This window comes from Triturus cristatus, chromosome 11, assembly GCF_964204655.1.
Source record: "Triturus cristatus chromosome 11, aTriCri1.1, whole genome shotgun sequence".
NCBI classification, from domain to species: Eukaryota; Metazoa; Chordata; class Amphibia; order Caudata; family Salamandridae; genus Triturus; species Triturus cristatus.
In genome coordinates, this window is record NC_140594.1 from 77,127,718 (window position 1) to 77,150,855 (window position 23,138).

At 41.7% G+C, this 23,138-nt stretch overlaps 1 protein-coding gene across 2 annotated transcripts in view; it reads left to right on the forward strand.

Moving 5' to 3' along the window:
• The window catches only part of LOC146783261 (uncharacterized), a 633,740-nt gene that overhangs the window by 437,378 nt on the left and 173,224 nt on the right, over positions 1-23,138 (forward strand). Inside the window, exon 5 of one of the 2 annotated variants that reach the window (XM_085633764.1) lies at positions 19,034-19,196. The exons of the other annotated variant lie outside the window; for it this stretch is intronic. Coding sequence (XP_085489890.1) covers positions 19,034-19,093 — 60 coding nt within the window. The 3' untranslated portion in view covers positions 19,094-19,196. Of the gene's footprint in view, positions 1-19,033; positions 19,197-23,138 lie in introns of those variants that run through there. 2 annotated transcript variants of the gene reach the window in all.

A 23,138-nucleotide genomic window follows, 5' to 3' on the forward strand; every position in this document is an offset into this window, starting at 1 on the left:
AGTGCGTCGAATCCCGCGATTGCTTTAAGGATACTGATAAGAGAAACAGGCAGCTGGGTTGCAGAGAATTGCACCGCCAAGACAAGTCACAAAAGTAGTTGAATATTGCCTGCCTCAGATGCCCAGCTGCCACATGACCACTAATCACAATATTATTCCACAGGGGTATGAGAGGCAATATATGTAAGGTCTAGAGTATGCACATCAAGTAAAATAATGAGTAAGTCCACGTCGTTGCTTGTGATCTTTAGTTGCTTTTATTCATGATGCACTTGGTGTTCAAAACAGCCAACGCGTTTCGCCCAGACATGGGCTTCTTCAGGGCTATAATGTTGTACAATATATACAAAGTTTTTAGTTCAAAACCAATTGTATAGCCTGCTGTTCTTAAAGTGCAAAATAATTGGTGACTTATTTATTCAGTGAAAGGTTGGTGAGAAATCAAACAGAGTAAGGTGTGGGACATTTAAGGTGTAATAAGGAAGGAGACTCTTTTTAAGAAAAGGGTGAAAAGTAAGGAAACCAGTGCTTGCAAGTGGTGAATAAGGACTGTTGTGTTACAAGGCCATCTGCCCTTGAATAGTGCAAAGAACAAAGAGTAAATAACTATATGTATCTTGATTTTACCAGATATATCAAGAGGGTCTAAGGGAAAAATATTTATTGACCACTAGGTTCCTAATCCCTTAATTCCCAAAGTATTATAACTACAAACAGGAAACCTAGGGTCAGAGCAGAAGACTAGAGATAAAGCAAGTGGAGACCTCCCTAAGTAAAAATAATTCCCATCAGCCACCTAAGTAGCAACCAACATCATTTGGGATTCAATAGCCCTTGCTGAGCCCTCCAACAAATCAGGGCTACAGACCGAGTGGGCAACAAGAACCTCTCTATTGGTTTAAGATGTAGTATGTACCATAGTTCTTAATAATGCGTTTTTTTGTGTTAATGGTGGTGAGGGAAGCAGTGCAAAGAACATTTTTTAATGTGACAAGGTGAAAATCATAAAATCATCTACCGGAACAGATATAATGCTTTATTGGTTCTGTCCGAGTGACGAAGTTAAAACCAGTGCAGGAGCAGTTTTGAAAAACATAACTGCTCAAGTCCAGCTAGGAAAGGGTCTACATGTTTCAGCCTCACGATTAAATGATAATCAGGCTTTCGTCAGGACCATAGAATTTATGCTACTGCTATATAATCGTGTGTGATCCAAAAAATAAAAACACACCAGTGAAGGAAATTATACAACCTACTTTGATTGCGGATTTTTTTCAAAAACTCTCTGTGAATTTCTCAGGAGTATTCATCCAAATCCTAAAAAGAGAGACATTCAATGCCAATTGCTGTGCATCAAAATCTGCTTCATCGTTGCTAACTGTATATAGTGAGTCTTCTTATTACTCAAGGCATAATCTTTTGTTTTATAAATATGCCTATTTCTATCTTAAAGAAGGGAAGAAAAAGAAAAGAAAAACGCTTACCCGTCAATGTACGGGAGCTCTCCTCACCTCACCTGGCATCCGCTCAGAGAAATGAGGCCCCGCTCTATATGAAGACAAACGGGTATAAGACACATTTCAAGAGCTAGATCTTATGTCTTTATATTAAAAACTAAACGCACATTTTTCTTGCCAGACGTCATACATAAGTGTCTAGAAGTGTCTGGACTTATGGCAATCCTACCAAACAAAAATGCCTCTTTTTGATTAAAAGATATTAATTGCGAGCGTGTATATGAAGTAAAAATCACAATCCGATCGCTCAGCTTAACGTATCTGTCTCTGTGGTCGACCTCTCATGAATAGTGAAAGATGAATGTTTATCTGGTTTCAATTAACAGCAGAGATAGTCACACATGTAGGAAAATCAGTGTTGATCATGGTTAATCAAAAGACCCAACTGTTTCTCTGAAGGAATGAGGCTCTGACATTAAGAATTGCCTATGCACCTGTCTAGATACTTCCCGGTGGTAAAAAGACACTCACTCATCAACAGATTCTAACCAAGAACGTTTGGCATCTATCCCGGAGTATATTAGGAAATCAGTGAGTCATAAACACTATCCAATCTAGCCTGTAAGTATCAGGTCGTGTAGAGTTGACTAACCTGTCCGTCGGTACCTCGGTCATGTACAGAGCAGGATGGGGAGGCGCCGGCGCGCGCGTTACAAAGGTTTAAATACACGAAAACTCTTACGCGAGATTCTTCTAATGTCATTAGTATGCGCCGAAGCATCATGGGAATTGTGTAGTTTTCTTAACAAAAAAGGGAATTCAACGTGAGCTTTCAGCAAAGCGTTCAACATCTGCGTATTAGGTTACAAAGTCAAAAATTATCCAGACTTGATGACTATAAATTTCTCGTATACTTTAAAAAAAAATACTTTTATGAAATACCATGCTCCTTGGGATCTAAAATATCGGAGCGTTTTATGGGGCCATACAACATTTTATTTGCATCTTTATTTAGTTCCTGCCTTGATCACTAGCATGGTTTATAGTTTCAAAGACTCGCCAGGGACTTATAAGGCAGTCACAAAGTCTCTGTACAATCATCGAAGATATCCGCATTAGAATCTCCGACAGTTATATAAACAGAAAAGTGCGGAGCTAATGAAATGACACCCTCTGCTGGCTATTTGGATAAGGCTCGCTATTAGTGTAGAATCCTAAAGTCACATCATTTTGCTAAACAAAACATTCACTGCAACTACAGAAAAATTGTCTTCCTGATTATGACAAGACCTCTTGACCACTACAAATGTGTGTATTAGCCTTATATAAATTAAAGAATCTGATTGCTCCTAAATACTTAGTCCAGCCATAGAACTTAAGATTCAGAAATATCCATATGGCAGGTGTCTAGGTAAATGAGGAGATTTCTTTATCTTCCGGGTGCCATGCGTTATATGTCAACACCTACATACACAATTGTGTGGTTCAGGCTTACTCAATTCTTGTCAGCTTATAAAGAGCTAGAGTGCCGTCCATGGTATTTCGTCGTTCAATCCCTGTGTGTCACTCTTAAGTTTATAAATCCATTTCTGTTCTCTTTTAAAGAGGAAACGTGTGATATCACTTATGTGTGAAGGGATGTATGGTTGTTCTAACACTATCCATTTGAGGTCTTCAGCCTTGTGTCTATGTGCAAGAAAATAATTGGTTAATCTTGTTGACTGTTTTTTGCACCGAATTTTGCTTTTATGTTCATTAATCCGCAGCTTTATTTTGCGCGTGGTCATCCCCACATAGCGGAGATGACATGGACATGTAATAATGTAAAAGACCTTTTCTGAGTTACAGTTTGTATGTTTTTTAAGGATCCATGGTCTTTCTGTCCCTATATCTACCTGTTTGGTCTGTTATGTCTGTGCACATACTGAGCAAGATCCGCAGGGAAAATGACCCTGCACTGCGGGTAAATTCCACAATGTGTTTGCTCTTGTTGGTGTTACATTCTTGGGTCTAGTATGTACCAAACAGTCACGTATGTTGTTGCCTCTCTCGAAAGAAAAAAGTGGAGATGGCAAAGACTCTGATCCTATGTTCAAAATACGCCAATGCTTGCGTATGCTTTTTTGTACCTGATTAGTGAGGGTACTGAAAGTGTGAACAAAAGTTAATCTGGTCAGAGGTGGTTTCATAATCGGAGGTTCTAGAAGGGCCTCCCGGTTATTATTGGAGGCTCTCTTCCTTGCTTTCTTTACCAAGTGTTGAGGGTAGCAACGCTCTCTTAGTTGTGCTGACAGATTTTTTGCATGTTTCTGAAAATGTGCTGATTCTGAATACGGAGAAACTGGCCTACTGGCAAGTTCTCTCGCAGAGCCTTTGGGTGATGACTTTCAAAGGTTAGTAGTGGATTTCTGGCCATTGGTTTTTTGTATAGTTCACTGCCCAGATATCCTTGATAAGTATATATAGAGATATCCAGAAAAGTCAAACATTTCTTGCTATATTCCACCGTGAATTAAAGAAAAGCATTCTGTTGATTGAGCCACTGGTGGAATGCTGTAATGTCGGATATTGTACCTCTGAAAATGACCAGAATGTCATCTATGTATCGCTTCCACAGCAATATCTGATCCCAGAATGGATTGCTGTGGGTAAGAACATGGTTTTGTCAAATAGATGGACATACAAATTAGCTAACGAAGGAGCAAAAATACTGGCCATCGAAGTGCCCGAGATTTGAAGATAAATATTATCTTCAAACCTAAAAAAAAATTCAGTCATTGCAAGTCTAGCACATTCTAGAATGAACGGTATTGGTGTTAACGTATCTGTATCTCGTGTTGTTTGTTCCAGAACATCAGGAATGGCGTCAAGAGTTTCACCTTGTGGGATGGACGTATATAGTGATTCTATATCAAACGACACTAAGTAGTCCATCTCAAGATTAAAAGGTGTCTCAGATAAGAGTCTAAGGACATCTTTGGTGTCTTGTAAATATGTCGGCATTGTTTTGACCATAGGTTTTAGAAAGAAATCAACAAAGGTAGACAGCGGCTCCAGTAAAGAGCCAATACACGAATTAATAGGGCGGCCAGGAGGAGGTCGCTGTGTCTTATGAATTTTCGGGAGGGTGTAGAAATGAGGCATGACTGGATATTTTGTCACCAAGAAATCAGCCTCATTTGATGTAATCCACCCTTCTGTTTTGGCTTCTTCAACTAGATTTTTAATTTCATTGGTCAATCTAGGAGTTGGGTCTACTCGAAGGAGGCGTGAATCGCCAAGCTGGCGAAGACATTCTTGGCGACATGATTCAGTATCTTGAATCACAGTCGCTCCTCCTTTATCTGCTGGTTTTATTGTTATCGTGGCATCATTAGATAAAGTCAATAAAGCATTTTTTTCTTTTGCAGGTAAATTCTGGTAAGGTTTTTTCTGAGTAGCACTATTAAACACTAGTTTAAACTTAAGAATTTTTCCAAACCATCAGCAAAAGTTTTACGTTTCGCCTACCCCTCTGGCACGTTAGGTGCATACCTCCCAGGGCTCCTACGTAGCCCCTGGTGTTTTTGCGGGTCATCTAAACTGATGCCTTCTGCCAAAATAAGGAATATGTGTAGAACACCACTGCAACAATCACTCCGTTACCACATGGGGTTGCCATACTTATTACCACGTTAGCGTCACAGCACGGGTAGATTATGCCTGATGTTCTTATTTCCCCAACCCTGCCTTTGCTTCTCATGGAACACGATACGTTTTGCTCTAGGTCCTTACATCAGCATTCATGCCGCTATACGTTCTATCAGTCATTCCAGCCTGTTCTCTTACTGAATAGTTTAACTTTCTACTTAGATACCAACATCCCTACCATGGATCAGCCCAAAGGAGGCAGATTACTATTTCTCCCTAAATCTTGGACCACCTTTGCTACATTACTGAGAGGTTAGTGTGCTTTACTGCGTTCCACCGATCCTACGTTTATAATTGATAAGAACTATCATTCTGATGGAGCTTTTCCTTACATTACCAGGGTTTTTTACCGCATATATCCTCTGTCCTGACATGGACTTGATCAATAATTGACGCCAACCTCACCCCTAGGCGCTCCGACTAAGACTTGCCTTGGTAAGCGCTATCTCATTAACCTAGCACTTTTTGAAGCCCTTCCTTCGCTTACCTTTTTTCTACCAGCACAGTGGCTTGGGAGTTTTGTGGTTACTCTTTCTTCTTTGCACTATTCAAGGGCAGACGGCCTTGTAACACAACAGTCCTTATTCACCACTTGCAAGCACTGATTTCCTTACTTTTCACCCTTTTCTTAAAAAGAGTCTCCTTCCTTATTACACCTCAAATGTCCCACACCATACTCCGTTTGATTTCTCACCAACCTTTCACTGAATAAATAAGTCGCCAATTATTTTGCACTTTAAGAAGAGCAGGCTATACCATTGGTTTTGAACTAAAACCTTTGTGTATATTATATAACATTACAGCCCTGAAGAAGCCCATGTCTGGGCGAAACGTGTTGGCTGTTTTGAACACCAAGTGCATCATGAATAAAAGCAACTAAAGTTCAGAAGCAACGACGTGGACTTACTCATTATTTTACTTGATGTGAATACTCTAGAGTTTTTACCTTACATATATTGCCTCTCATACCCGTGTGGAATAAAATTGCTTTAAGTAGTTTAATGATGTTGCTCCTACTGAGAATGTTGTGCTGGCCTTTTGAGTAGTATTCAGGTAATAATAATATCTTAGTGAGGTCGCAGGCAGTTTCCAGTTTCGTAATTTGACTAAGTCAGTATTTTCAGCTGGGAGTCCGTGTAGGGTTCCATGGCTGAATGCATGGTTTACTGAGGGTGCAGACTGTTTGAACAAGCATTCTCCTAATGGCAATTTTGAATTTTTGAAAGTAACTTTTGGTTTATTGGCTCCAGCACTGATGGTGGAGCACTGAACTTGATGATTTGTAGAGCAGGATGAAACAGGAGATATTTCAGTGCTGATGACCAATACATTTTTCTCTTCTTTTTAAGTATCCTGTACTTTTGTTAGTATTATCCTTATTGTTGGGTTTTAATGACTGTCTCGTCGGGCTTGAAAGGCAAGGACTATGGAGTGGGTGAGGTGCTTCTGCAGACTGTGGTCCAGTTGGTGAATAATAGTCGCGGGGGACTTGTTGGACACCTTGTGGAACACTGTCCTTGAGCTTCTGATCGCTTACGTTGGCAGTAGCAAGTATGAGCATCTGCTGAGTCCTGACCTTCTCCTTGTTACTGTTTGTTGTCTCCTCGATGTTTTGGGATATTTTGTAGGCACATGTTTTTGGAGAGAGCAACCGCTCTCCCCTACCTGGGCTGAAATTTAGACCTTGTACAGGGTTTGATGTTGTTAACAAAAGAAAGAAAAAATTTGAGAGTCAGTTCTGGTTTTTGTTAGTGATTTATTTCTTTGCTTGCTCTGTCTTTTCTTTACTCTCTTACTAAGCAAATGAGATGGGTATTCATTGGTTTTAGAGATGTGTGCGTCTGGCGGGAGGGGCTTCGACTCCATCTTTGGATCAACTAGCAGGGAATAGTTGCTCATAACTTGTCGACTTTGCGGTGTGGTTACAAGGCTCTTGTCAGGAGATTTCAAGATTTGAAGTTTAGGAGGGTGATTTAGTGCTGTGTGAACAGTCACTGGGTTTCTCCTACCAACTGAAGGTCCACAGGAACTAGTGCATTTATGCATGTTGGAGCTGAAGCTAATTTGAAGTACTTTAAAAGGTCCTGATCCAAAGTGTGTTTTCCTTTTTCCAGCCTGGACCCTTTGAGAGATGTTTTACTTCATCTAGAACACTAGTTAAAAATGTTGGAGGGGATAATAGGCTGTCTATAATCGGAGAGCAGCAGCACACTAGCTGAACTAAGTTGGAGGCTGATTGAGCCGTTGTAATTAGTTTGTTTAAGTCTTCAAGCTTGCTATCGGTGCCCGCCGTGAACAGGGCTAGAGTATTCAGGAGCTCCACTTGGATGTCTAATTTGTCGGAGTGATAATTTAACGCTGTTACTGTTGTTTGAAGGGTTTGAAGTACCTGCGGCCAAGCCCACGATGTTTGAGCGAGTGTGGAGTCCGCTATACTTGATCCTGATATTCGGTTTGGGGATTTGACTGAGTCCGAAAGGAAGAAAGAAAGTTCTAGGAGAGAATGGTGATTTACGTCCATGCTTGGTTTCTACAGAGCACCACCACTATACATCAGTAGCAAGGTCCATGTTCTTCGTGGTTCCTTATCAGTTGTGTCCAACAGTATACATCAATAAGTATACACAGAAAAACACTTTTCAAGTCCTTTAATTGTTCACAATTCAGCTTGAGCACACAGCAGACACATGTTTCGTCGAATGACGACTTTTTCAAGGCTTAACCATGTGGTAGTTGATCGAGTACATGGTTTCATGAGCTGATGTATTTCTCATCCAAAGATAATAAGTTAATTTCAGCGAGACACAGTTGTATTGAGCCTTCATTAAAAGACCAAAACTTCCTGTGCCATAGATCTGTGTACAAATGGAGACCAGGACCTTGATAAGTCACTAGCCCTTATTTTCCAACAGTTTACGGAACGCAAAGCGGCCATCCGTCTCAACACAAGTTCATCTTTGGACTTTTATGTGTGGCCAGTTCACACATGTGACACTATTTTGGTGACATAGTGTCCCCCGTTCCATTGAGCACGCCTAACCAACAAGTGTACATTTTGACTCTTTCCTGAATAACTTGATGCGCTAACAACTCAATTCCATTGTCATCTTTTCCTTTTTCTTTACGTCCATGCTTGCTTGCTGCTGTGTGGAGACTGTCGCTGTGCCTTTATTGGTTTGGGGCAAGAGTGGTTTAATGTCTCCCTTTGGTGATCTTGCCCACTGCGCGGAATGGGGACTAGGAAGGTCCAAGCAAGGAGAAAGTGGTGTCAGGTATGCTGAAGAGATTGGTTGCAGAGGTTGTTGTGAGTCCATATGAGGTCGATCGGTGTGTTGCTATAAAGAAGTGGGAAAAGACCCAATGGCTTTGCTTGGTGAGTGTTTGGGCAAGGAGTGCAGTTGGTGGAGGTCCTGAAGCAAAGGTGGCAGAGGTTGAGGCTCAATCGGTAGACCTGAGGGTGATATTAAATCTTTCACAACTGGGCTGTCACTGAGGCTAGCCTCCGGTGTCGTGATTTTAGGCTTTGGAGGGGGTGAACTATGGTCTTGGTTATTATCTGCTGTAAACTTCCATTTGATACTTCTTGGCCAGGGCTAGGGTATGGCACTTTCACCCCTCCTATTTTTTTGTTTGCGTTGGCTAACACAGAGGGAGCATGCGAGGAAGTGGTGCCATGCTCCCAGGAGCTCATAGTCATGCTGGTGATTGCAGGAGCAAGTGTGGGAGACAATAGTGAGTGCGGGATGGGCATATCTACTGGTGGTCTGAAAAGGGTAACCACATTGGCAGCATAACCGGATGATCTTGACCTCAGCTTTTTTTGCTTTGGGGTTGCGAGAGCCTTCCTTGATCTGCCAGATTTCATTTCTTTAGATAATTGGGATCCCTTGAGGGTGCCAGTCCTCACTACTTCACTGCTGAGTAACCTTCCCAGGGGTTCAGAGGGGTGCCTGGCACTGGTGAACTGTACCCCCAGAGCTTCGCCAGCTGATGTTGAGGAAAAGAGTGGGTCTCCTTGGGCTCGTGCATAGCAGCAGCTGGCTACAGGTACAGTGTTCGTTTCAAGTTGGCAGGGTATGCTCAGACGTGGGTCCCTTGCTCACTTTGCCACTGGATTTAAGCTATCCTGGCTGATGAGAGGTGTTACCCCAAAACCGGTTCCAACATGCTTGTTTCCATTCCAGGGAAGACCTGGATTGGCAGTTCGGATTGGTCTGTTCCCATAAGGAACAGGGTCAAGACCGATTTGCATATGACTGGGTCTGAACTGGGGAGGTGAAGTGAGCTAAAGAACGATGATGGATTCAACCCAGATCTGTGAGTGGCTGAAAAGTGTCAGCGCTCCGTCCATCATCTCCTTGTGTTAGCTTTGTTCACCCTAAGTTGGCAGGTTCTGCACAGACGTGGGTCCCTTGCTCACTTTGCCAGTGGATTCAAGCTCGCCTGGCTGATGAGGGGTGTTGCCCCGAAACTGGTCTCAGGATGCTTGTCTACGGTCCAGGAAAGACCTGGCTTGGCAGTTCGGGCTGGACAGTTCCCATGAGGAACAGGGTCAAGACTGGTTTGCATATGGCTGGGTCTGAACTGGGGTGGCAAAGTGAGTTTAAGAACGATTATGGATTCAACTCAGATCTGTGACTGATGGTAAATGTCTGGAAAGTTTCAGCCCCCCGTCCATCATCTCCTTGTGTTTGCATTCACTATGATAGCCACTCCTTCACCAAGTTTATGGGGGCGAGGACGATACAAAATAGTAGAGCCATCCAGCCACAGCCCAGCGATATCAGGCACAGAACCATCAGAAAATCATGCTCTAGTTCACGCTGACCAGACAGCTCTCAGATCTCATTTACATGTTTAGCGGCTAAATGGGTGTTGATAAGGGTACACTTCATGAGGCTTCTTTTTTATAATGTCAGCACTTATGATAGCAGAGGGTGCCCCCACTGAGTGTCTGTAATTTGGATAATTTACAATTATGTGAATTGGATGGAAATGTTATGAGTTAAGCCTAATGTTATAGAGTGTAAATGTACACATATATATTAACATAGTTACTGACAGTTCCAAGTCTGTATGTGGGGGTATAATTCAAGCATGTGAATTTATGAAAGATGCAAAATGCTGGATGTGAGAAAGTGGATTATTAGTTTAAGTGGATATTAGTCCTCTGTATTAACTTACTCCAGGCCGGTTGTGGTATTTATTGAAGTAGTTACATGTTCAGATGTTAAGTCCAAGAGTAGCCCCACCAGGAGCAGCCAGCATGCTTCTCAGCCCTTCTCCAACTGACCCCCAACATTCCATATGACATCATTCTAGGAGGAACTCACTGGCAGAGCATGTACACATAGAAGCCAGGATATAACATATCCCCCTTTCTTCCAAAAAGGAATAGAGAAAAGAACACCATAGCGGATAACTTGAATAACACAGAAGCTGGATAAGCGGAAGAGAGTAGAGAGAGCCAGGGAGAGACAAGAAGAGTAGTGGGAGAAAATAGAATTAAGAACAAAACAGAATCCATTAACCATCCTCCCTTCTTTATATAACCAAAGAAAGAAAGAGACAGAGAAAAACCATCAATGACCGCCACCTGCACACCCATTGGCCAGAAAGGTATGCGAGAAGCAAGTCGGAGCAGGAGGAAACAAGAAAACAGAGCAGAAGAGAAATACAAATGATAACTCACACTTCTCCATCATGTAATGAAGACTGAATAATAAATAGAGAACAGCACTGGGCTATAGTGTAGACAATAAAACAAAGCGTAAAAATTTAGAGTAAAACAAACGCCCAGTGAAACGTAAACCTTGCACTATGGTAAAGGGACTGGAACCCAAACCGTACACCCAATAAGGGTAACAATTCGAATGTGCAAAGGAATCTCGTGTGGAGACTAAAATGTTGTGCACTATTAGAAACGTAAACCTTGCACTATGGTAATGGGACTGGAACCCAAACCATACACCCAATGAGGGTATCAATTCGAATGTGCAAAGGAATCTCGTGTGGAGACTAAAATGTTGTGCACTATTAAAAACGTAAACCTTGCACTATGGTAAAGGGACTGGAACCCAAACCATACACACAATGAGGGTAACAAATCGAATGTTCAAAGGAATCTCCAGCGAAGATTAAAATGTTGTGCACAGGTAGTGCACAGTAACAATGGGACTAAAACCTGTGTGACACACCTCTGTGGAGGTAAACATTGTGCACTGGACGCACCTCGAATGGAGAATACTGTCCACTGTACCAAAAAGAACGATAAACATTGTGCACTGTACAACAGGAACAATCAATATTGTGCACAGTATGATGTTGACATTATGAAGATTAAGTGAGGTTGTGCACTGTAAAACAGGAACGATAAACATTGTGCACTGTAACAAAGAGGGGTAAAACAACCCAAAGAACGCACCTCGAGTAGAGGTAAAATTGTTGTGCACTGTGGCAATAGGACTGAAACCTATGCAAAACACCTCCTGTGCACCACATGTGGTGCAGTGTGTGCAAAGAAATGTGCAATAAATGCTAATTAAAAAGCATAACAGGAGAAGTATCATGACTGGTAAGAATTGTAGAAGCGGGACTACACAGTAGAGCTATGACAGAAAAATAAACGCTGTGTAGTTATAACAATACAAAATGTCACTGGTGTGCCTGTCACCGCAATAGTGAGTAACAGACATTCATTGAATACGAACAAGAGTCTGAAAAAACGAAACACATCCAGTAAACTTGCCACCTGAAAGTGCTTTGCAGCTGCCCAGTGAAGACCGGAGGACACCAGGACTTGATGGAAACAGAGAACTTGGCAGCAAAAACAGTACTTGGAAGTAGAAACTCACCGCAAGAATTGGAGGCAAAGACCGGTGTCCCAACGAAGAACTAACTGCCCAAACGTCGAGACTGTAGAGGCAGACCAAGAGGGACAATATGACCATCTCTTCGAGACTGAAGATGAAAAATCCATGCAGAGAGAGGAGATCCGCACATCGCAAGGCTCCTGAGAACTTCCATTCCACAATAAACTTTATTTAGCAAACAAAATGTGGTTGGCGCATTACAGTTAGAAAACGTGCTTCACTGGTGATGAAAGTTGACCGATATTGCTGGATCCGCCAACCCCAAGATGGCGGCATGCTTCCTGACGCCGCGCCAGGTGGCTTGCAGTGAAAGCGTGCTGCACCACGTTGTACAGCAGCAAGCCGTGGCACGAAGAGTAAAAACCATGACCAGTAGAAGGTATGTGTGCGCGAGCTGAATTTGAAATTTTACGCGTAGCTCAACAGTTTTTTTTCTTATATTGGCCTCAATGTATAGAAACGAGGAAGAAAAAAAAACATTTTTTAAACACTTGTAAAATTTCCACATTACAGCCCAATATTGCAGCAGGAAAAGGGAGACACTGCAGTTGACTTGACAAGCTGCCAAAATAAACGTGCCTTCCCAAATACAATTTTATAAGAATTAAAGTCCCGCATTTGATGAATAACACGAGAGTGCCCTCATTAACATCGTGAACAAACACATGCGTGCTTACACATCTGATCCAACATCGACATAGAGGCAGCAACAAAGGCAAACTCCCACTTCTTTGACAAAGTCTTTAAGCACGACGAAAGCACATACACAAAGCAGGTTTGAAAGTCAGCAGTATTTCTCTTGTGCACACAGTATCACACAACGATCTTGAACCAGAATGCCAATCGCTAAATAGAACATCTAACCCTCATTGGGGTTAGAAACACAGGCAGCCACAGATTACCTTACTTGGAGAGGAACAATATACGTTTGATGAGGCTCCTTATACGTTTGTTTTGGCTCTGTAGACATTTGTTGTGGTGTAGGATCATCTTTAAGATGTAGGCAGCCTTGTGGAGCCTCGTTGAGCCTTGCTGCAGTTGAGACAGGCTGTAGGAACAGCAATAACAGAGCTTTTGAGATGCTGTAGGAACAGCAGACAGAGACTTGAACTGCGTAGAGACTGGAACTGGCACTTTTGCTTAGAGGGCGACCGATGGGAGGTTACTGGTGGGGCTATGGTGGGCCAGTTGGTTGAATATACGCAGCTGTAGATTGAGGAGTTGTTTCAACTTGAATGTAGGTTCTGAGATACTCCAGACTTGAAATTGAAGGCCTTAAGAGGTAGCACACGCAGATTCTTTGCTTCAACTCGTCTCCATAAAATTGTAGTAACTTACTCTAGCCTGGTTGTGGTATTTCAGGAGTATTTATTGAAGTAGTTACATGTTCACATGTTAAGTCCAAGAGTAGCCCCACCAGGAGCAGCCAGCATGCTGCTCAGCCCTTCTGCAACTGACGTCTCTGACCCCCAACATTCCATATGACATCATTCTAGGAGGAACTCACTGGCAGAGCATGTACACATGGAAGCCAGGATATAACATCCTCTTCAAGTAATAACAGCACTATTCCATACTAGATCCAGTTAGGTCTTAATAATTACAAACTTCAGCTCAATTCTTTGTTAGCTGTAGCATAGAGCAAACTGGCTTTTCTTAGTAGAAATGTTTAAAGCATTTATCAATACTAAATAAATTTAAAAGTAAATAATGTAACAATAAAAGTCGCTCTCCAATTTTTAAAATTAGAGTAAAATTTAATGAGCAAATAGACTCCAAAGTGACAAAAATTTGAAGTAAGGAAATAGAGACATGTTTTTTCAGAGTTGTATGTGCTATAAGCACAAAAAAAGTTCAGAGCTGGCCAGAGTATCTGTTCGTGCTACAGTGGGTCAAAGTAAAAACTTGTGGCCAACCGCACTGGAGTATGGGTCGGATACATTGACCAGGTTCGGTCCGTTGAAAGTTGTACCTCTGACTGAGTCTCTGAAATGGAAGTCAAAAATCTTCAGCGGGCCAGGGCAGCAGGTTGTGGTCAAGATGGCCTTCACTAGGTCCGATGGCTGTTGACTTTTGGTGGGAACGTTCAGAGCAGGAGAAATTCGATGCTACCTGAGCGAAACTTGGCAAACCTGTACATTTTTGAAAACTAGATACCTAAAGAAATCCAGGGTAGGGTGACTTGTATGCTCTCACCAACCTTTCCAATCTAGAAGCCTTTGCAAACCTCAAACTTTGACAAAAACACAGATTTCTCTGAGAAAAGCTTCTGTAGTCTGCAGAAGCCACCGATTTCCTACCACTCACCATTCCCCCAAGTCTCCCAAAAAAAATGCTACCTCACTTGTGTGTGTAGCCCTAGAGCATAGTTACTGGGAGTTCCAAGGCTGATAGTGGGGGTATTATTCAAGCATGTGAATATATGAAAAATGACAATGCTGGATGTGAGATAAGTGGAGTTTTAGTTAATGTGGATGGTAGTCCTCGTCAAGTAATAACAGCACTATTCCGTACTAGACCCAGTTATGTCTCAATAATTTAAACCTCAGCTCAATTCTTTGAAGATGAAGCATAGAGCAAAAAGGCTTTACTTAGGAGAAATGTGTAAAGCATTTATAAGTACTAATTAAGTTAAAAAGTAGAAAACAGAACACTAAGGAAATCCAGGGTGGGGTGACTTATGTGCTCTTACCAGCTTTTCTGACCCAGAAGCCTTTGCAAACCTCAAACTTTGACAAAAACACAGATTTCTATGAGAAAGGCTTCTGTAATCTATGGGGATTCATAGATTTCCTAACACCCACCACCCCCTCAAGTCTCCCAATAAAAATGCTACCTCACTTGTGTGTGCAAGCCTAGTACCCGCAGCAGGAAAAGGCCCAAAACGCAACATGGGCACATCACGTTTCCACTTAAAACAGACCCTTTTTGTGCAATATGAGTAGCTATGGTTTTTGGGCCCTAGCTCGGCCAACGCATAGGGAAACCTAGGAAACCTACACATTTTGGAAAACTAGACACCTAGGGGAATCCAGGGTGGGGTTATATGGGTGGCTCTCACTAGCTTTTGTTACCCAGAAGCCTTTGCAAACTTTGACTAAGAACTGACATTTTCCTCACATTTCCGTGATGAAAACGACTGGAAAGTGAAAGGTGCCACACATTTCCTACCACCCACCATTCCCCCAAGTCTCCCACATGTTTATAGGCCTAGTACACACAACAGGAAATGGCCCAAAACAGAACATAGACACATCATATTTTATCACTGAGAAAGAACCCCTTTTTTCCAATGTGGGAAGCTGTGACTTTTGGGCCCTAGCTCAGCCGACACTTAGGGAAACCTAGCAAACCTGTACGTTTTTTAAATCTTGACACCTAGGGCAACCCAGGGTAGTGTGACCTGCGTAGCTCTCACCAGGTTTTCCTACCCAGAGGCTTTTGCAAATCTCAAACTTTGACTAAAAACATACATTTTCCGCGCATTTATTTATGGAAAACTTCTGGAGTTTGCGAGGAGCCGCAAATTTCCTACCACTCACCATTCCCCCAAGTCTCCCGATAAAAGTGCTAACTCACTTGTGTTGTGGAAATGTGCCTTTTTAAGGGGCACACCGGTGCAGGGGTCACCCTTCTCTGTCCACGGGTTCTTAGACTAACAAAGTAGAGATTGGAACTGAAGTGTATTCACTCATGAGTGAGACCATGTCCATATAACACCCTCAAGTGTTCCAGGAGGTAGTGGCTTGAATACACAGACCATGGTGCTTATATACTGTGTTTTCTGCACTGGTAAGCATGTAGTTACAAATAGAAGGTACAAGCATACACAGGAATAGTTACAGCCAGACATGGGCAGATGAGTAATCACTTAGTCAGCAAAGTGGGAGGGGGAACAGAACTGCTTACATCAGTAGGATATGATAGACAGTTACATTCTCAAACAGGTGCATTCTAGCAGCTACAGGCCTTTCTGAGCTCATATATTGCTTGAGCTTAAAATAGAAGGAGTTAACTAAAGCTGATAACTCAAGCAGAATAGAAAGGCTTCAGCTCATGCTAACCGCAATTATTTTCGATTTCCACAGTGTGGTTGGACCTAGTGCCCACAACAGGAAAAGGCAAACCACAATTTGGAGACATCAACATTTCCTGTCACAAAAATAACCTGATTTGTCAATAGGGTAGATGCAGTTTTTGGGCCAGGATTTGCTGGCCACCCAGGAAAAGCTACCAAACCAAGACATTTTTGAAAACTAGACAGCCAGGGTAGTCCAAGGGTGTGCCTCAAGTGGATCCCACAAAGTTTGCTTTCCCACCGTACCCTGCAAACCTCAAAGTCTGGCTAAAACCGCAAATTCTTGTATTTCTGTGACGTAAACTTCCAGAATCAGCACCAATCCACAAAATTCCCACTACTCAACGTTCCCCCACTTGTCTCAATAAAAATGTTGCCCCACTTGTGTGGCTGGGCCTAGCACCTGCAAATGACACAGATGAAACGAGGGTCAATGGGAGTACCCTCGCAAGGACTCCCATTGATCCTGGTTTGATCTATTGCTGTCACATTCCTGTGATCGCTAGTTCACAAACACCTCCAACCACACACACCGCCAGCCAGATGCTAGTCCACACACACTGCCAGCCAAACGCCAGTACACGCACACTGGCAGCCAAGCCAGTTCACTCATCACTATGAAACTTCACACCACTTTCATTTCTAAAACACTCCCACAATGAACAGATTACAAACACAAAGCAAAGGCAGGAGAAAACAAATATCCAAATCAAAACAGTCAATTGTATTCAAATAGAAAAAACAAGCTATTAGTATAAAAGGAAATATCAGCTATGATGCATACACAACAGGTGTAACTAAACACATCAAACTGCTGCCAACCAGGTATCTGACAATCCCTTTTTCTCTCATGGTCACTCCCAATACTTGCGTTGTGTATGGTACAATTTAATAAATGTGGACACACATAGGCCAGGAATGGAAGGGCACTCAGGACGGGACATATGCCTATCTTTTCTAATTCGTCTTCAGACACAAACTCTATATTTTGTAAAAGGAAAGTCTTTTTTGGGTGTTGGAGAAACGTATTCTGGAAAATGGCAATCTTTCAATCTAGCCACATCCTCCACCACTCTGACTCCATGAACACATGCTACGTAACTGCAATGATGCTGCCTTTTACAGTCTGCTGAAAATGTACAAAAGCTTTGAAAACAAATAAGCATTGAAGGATGCCAAATAAAACAACTGAACAGCCAATGTCTTGTACCAGATCAGTATATAATTGTTGAGCAGGCTCCAACCTTTCGTCTACTCTGTCTACATCTCCCATGTGTTTGTTGTAGTCTAACATGCCCACAGGTTTGCTCACTTCAGCTTTTTTAGCACAAATAGTCACAGGTATAGTTGTGAGCATGTGAACAGCTCTTCTGTCAGCAATTTCATTACTATGCAAGGTACTTTTCTTCGACGTTTTTTAACAAAAGATCTTTATCATAACCTTTACATTTAGGGCAAATCGTACCACATGCCACAGTGCCCACTTTGAAAAATTATTTAAATAATTGCACACCTGTGTAACAATTGTCCACGTATAAAAGGCGACCTTTATTAAAAAGTCCTCTGGCAAGTTCCCACACAGTTCTTTTCACTTTGGCACTTTCACACAACAAATGCATCTTAATACCATGACGTGCCATCATGCTGGGAATGTATTGCTTGAAAACCAAACGGGCACTGAACAGAACCAGACTCATTCACATATATCTTTCCATGGTGTCCACTAAATGGTCAAGAACAGGCTGAATCTTGAAGAGATGGTCACAATCAAAGTGATCTCATGTTAATGCTGTAGCATTATCCACAAAATGCAGCATCCAGTGCAGAACAAATACTGTTCTCTACTCATGTTTGCTGGAAGTATAGCAGTTGCCATCAAGGGACTAGTAGACTAATATGAAGACAGTGATGGCTTTTTTAGCAATCCCATCAACAAGGTTATAAACCCAAACTGCCTAATCTCATGGAGATTTGTGGGAGTTCACCTGGTAGCTCTAGAGTGGGGCTGAAGTGTTGCACTGTTGTTCCTCAAAAAATGATCTGCATACAAAATAGTCTGCTCAACAATCTCCTCCAAAACAAATCATCAATAAACAGTTGGAAGAAATTGATAGGCTAAACGTTCTCTGTATTGACTCTACACCCTGCCACACTATTAAAGGCAGGCAAAACTGGCTGCACCATGATACGGGCAACCCAGGGCTCAGCACTTCCAATGAGTAGACTTCCAGCCCTTGGCTGCTATCCAGATTGCTCTTGCTACACTACTGGCATAATATTGTCCTCCTCTAAAAGGGGCACTTCATCTGCACTATTAGTGGACTCATCATCAGATGATTCCTAGCAGAGAGAAAATTCACTGCCAGAATCTTCAACTTGGTCCTCTGCCTCAGATGCAGTCAGTCTCAGATTCATATTCAGAGGCAGATTCAAAAATCAAACCAATAAGTCAACAAACTGTGGCTGTATTAAACAGTAAATATATTGACATATAATAAGCTAGAATAAAACTATCAATACAATCCACACAATTAACTTTATGCTTCACAAAGATACCTCTCGCTTGTCACAGGCATCCAGACTGAGGATCAACTGCACCTACCTTGCACAGACACAGCTAGCACCGAACATATTCCACTTGAAAAGAAAAACAAAAAACTATTAAAATCAAGACAACACAATACTCATCTTGCACAAATCCATATGTGAATTTGAAACACAAAAAACTGATGCTAAATATCCTGCAAATATTACAACAGTTAAAAATAACCAAATCAAGCAGGGCAATGATACTTATTTGCAGAAAACATAACAAAAACGTTTTCATAACAAACACATATAACTTCACAAACTGCAGATCTACCAATGCTGAAACTGTAAGTAGGAGTCTTTCTTTTTCTGTTTCAACATGGGTTGTTTGTGTCTTTTTCTTTCAGTCTAAGGCTTCGGGGCTGAAGGTTGCAGTTTCTCAGAATGAGCGCTCAAAAAAAGGTTGAATTGACCAGAAGTTTACATTCAACACTCCAGTTTTCCAGTGTCCTAACAACGATGATCTGTGCTGCTAATTGTTTGTTACACCTCTCCTGAAAAAGTTTAGTATTAAAGACAAATGCAAATAACATAAGCCTCATCGGTCTTTAATAAAATCTTGATTTTTTTGGGTCAGAATATCTAAGGAATCCTCATTCGGACAAAAAAGATGACATCAACAGACAGAGATAAATCAGATTGAGAGCTCCTTGTGAGGTTGCTATGGGCACATGGTTTGACCCACAGAGATGTTGGTCTATTAACAGGTCATCTGGCGGGAGATTTTTCAATGAGAGGCTCAATGGGAGACATGCTTTCTGGAGTGGATGTTCAAATGGTATTATGCATTCCCTCTATTTCTATTGATTCAGATAGTACGTCAGAAATAAGACAACTCAAGGCACATTCAAAGTTAGTTGTCTTTGCTTCCTTGTAGCCGGATTTACTTCAGCTCAGGCTCACACCATCATTGCCTGTTCTCTCGATGCAGAAACTTCTTTTGGAGAAGAAGGGTCTAATTCTACACCTAAGTCTACACACCCTCAATGTTCATGCACAGAACTTGGAAGGTTAGCTGTTTGAAGTTACACTTTGCCTTCTGAAGGGAAGGAGGTTCTCCTCGCTGTTAGGAACCCTTCCACAATGGCGATATATTCTATTAGACAGGCTCTTTCTCCAATAATGGATCTTTCATGGATTCACATGCTTGAATCATTCCTTTCGTCGAGCAGGGATTCCCTCAGTTGACGTAGTGAGCAAAGGCTTTAACATAGTCACAACAGAAGGCTATTCACATCATTATAAAATCTCCCAAAGGCAGCCAATCAGACCAAAGCACTGTCCTCACCCTTTTCTACCTAGGCCACCATAGCTCTGATTTCAACCATGTGTGTGTGTGAATGGAGTCTCTCTGAACTATGCTCAGTTAGTCCAGTAAGTTGACTTTTCCATCATTTCAGAGAGATTTGACATTGCATCTTCAAGCAGCTAGGCTTTTACAAGTCTGAACATGTCTAAATGGTCCAAACTGGTCTATTTAGACCATGTGGTACTTGTGGCAATAAAAGGCTTCACTGTGATGTTCTCCACATAGAGTGTATGTATTGCCTTCAATCAGGCCACAGGGCAAGGGACTGCAAGGTCGGTAGGGCTGTGTCAACTAACACTATTAAGTTTAGAGAAGCAAAACTGTTATTAAGGCTCCGATACTTCTAAAGAAGAAGTTAAAGGTTCCTCTGAAGCATCAGGTAAATTGTAAAAACGGAGCACATATCAGAGGAAAAATCTTCAACCTCTTAGGAACTACTTAAAAAGGCTTTAAAGGAGTCCTCAAAAGAAAAGAGGTGAGCCTCAGATGTTGTGCTTCTTACAGGAAATATGCTGTCTAAAACGTCTCACAAGCCTTCTTCTGAATCAGTTACTTCGAAAGAGAAAGTATTTATGGTGCCATCAAGAAAACAAACAGTCGACATCCTTACTGTTGACGAAGCCATCATTGGCATCACTATTGACAACACCTATAACTCCGCTGTCTAAGATAGTACTTTCAACAATGATATGTCAACGACACTGTCAACAAAGGCACCATCATCGACAGCAATGTCAACAAGAACACTGGTATTCACAACACAGTTGACAAGAAGTACATCTATCAGAACACAGTTGATAACAGTGTTAGGTATAATGCAGACAATAACATTTTCTAATGCCAAGTCATTTACCACTACACTGAAGATGACACCGTCGACAGAAATACAAAAATAACCATAATTTCAGAAAGGACACAGAGCACACTTCCTCAAAAATGGTTTCACCTTATCCGCCACACCGTCTAATGGACACAGAAGACTCAGAGATCCTTTCGGACCTGCATTTAGTCCAACACTATTGAAGGTGAAGTACCAAGATAGAGCAGAAAAAAATATGAGGATGTGGAGAACGTGTTTTCAACGGATCATGGTCACATAGACAATCCAGACACTAGAGGTTCTTAGTATTCTTTTGAGGAACATGATGATGATGAAGGATGGCAGTATGGATTTGACACAGGAACAAACGAAAGAAGCACTTTAAGAGATGATACGGTCCTATATACTTAGTCAAAGACCTACGATTGATGCTTGCTGACTACTATAAGTGATATCTGAAGTAAACTCCCTCAATCTTAAAAAACTACCTTCAAAACTGATCATTCCATCAGGTTCCAGACTACTTACATGACCTACCTTGCCTTGTGCGCCAGTGCATTTACCACCTAGTCAGAGTACAATAACCTCTCATTACAGTCAGTCAAACTCTTGATTTTGGTAAAATACCATAAAAGAAGCAGAGATTCGAAATAGACTTCCTACATGCCAATGTAACGACAAACAATGCATATAATTGATTTAGACAAAACAGTTAAAAGGTGGCACTCCATAGAAAGTTGTAATAGCAAGCAATGGGGGATTTAAAACGACAGATCTCTTGCAAATCGTAATTTTCATTGCAGGTTCTAATCGGAATGAAAAATTAATGTGCAGTTTAGCAAAGTCACAAATCTAAAGTGCAAATGCATTAAACACTAAAATGACATTCACGGGCAACGCAGAATTGAGTTAAAATCAATTTTCAAAAGCAACAATCATCACAGTAAAAAAAAACCTTTTGGAAAGCAATTCGAGTTAAAAAAGGAATTCCTGTTTGACTTTTCAAATTAACGACTTTTGCAGCAGATATGCTTAATAAAACAGGTAATCATGTCAGCAACTCTCAGAATTAGGCCGCAAGGCTGTCTGTGCCCTCCTTCTGATCGCCCAAGAGTGGCCCAGGAATTACATCACTCACGTTTGGTGCCTCAGTCTGTTCCATCTCAATTTCCAGATAGAGATGACAACCAAGAAGGGCAATTGGCAAATACTCTTCAGTACACTGGCCCAGAATGGGAGGATTATGCCACATCAACTCCAAGTGATTCCCCTCCTCAAGTATTAGATTCCTTTCCAGAAGGCATTGGTGGTTTTCATAATTTAATTGTAAGAGCATCTAAGAGGTTTGATTTACTGTTGCTTACAAAAGACTATAATTTTAAAGTGCCTGCATGGAAAACTATTAAGGCCGTACCAATTATCAATCCTATTTGATCAGGAGGATTAAAGATGATGAAAACACCAGGCACAGTAACAGTAGCGATTCCAAGACTCAAGGCAACCATAACATACTCCTGCATATTTAATTAGTTACCCCTGTGCAGACTCTTTTGTCGTGCAAACCAAAGATGCTGCAGAAACCCAACTGTGCACTGTGCAGCACCACATGGCAAAGAAGGCAGGCATTGTGACAACATAGGCAAACTATTTTCTGCTACAACAGCTTCCTCTAACGGAATCTCCAATGCCTTCGTAATTCTTGCAGATACGACCATCAAATATGGTCGTGCATTGAACCATTTCTAGAACATCTATGCGAGGACAAACAAGCTGAAGTGAAAGTTATTCTACAGGAAGGTGAGAGGATGTCTTCAGTAATAATTGACTCTGTAATGAACATCACTTTCCTTGGTTTTAGTCAACTTACAGGAGTAGATGTATGTTGCGGAGACAGGGCTGGTTACCCTCTACTTCTTTCAGGTCAGAAGTACAAAGTACAATTTTGGAAATGTCAATTGCTGTATTTAAATACACAGACCAGTGATGAATGGAATGCTTGAATTAATCTCAGCCACTGGTAATCACTCGGGCTGCATCCCATCCCATTGTTATTCTGCACACAAGGCCACCTCAGTTTGTTCCCAGCTATATGCAAATCTGTCTTGATCCTGCACCAATAGTAACAGTCCAGCCTGAACTGCCTAGCCAGGTCCTTCCTGAATCAGAACACAAGCAACCCATGGCTGGTTTTGCCCTAGTTATGGGCTTAGCCAGGTACAGCTTGATTCCAGTGATACAGTGTGCACTGGACCCACGCCTGGGCATACCTGTCCCACTTAGGATGACACAATAAGTATGCAAAACAGTGATGGATAGAATGCTT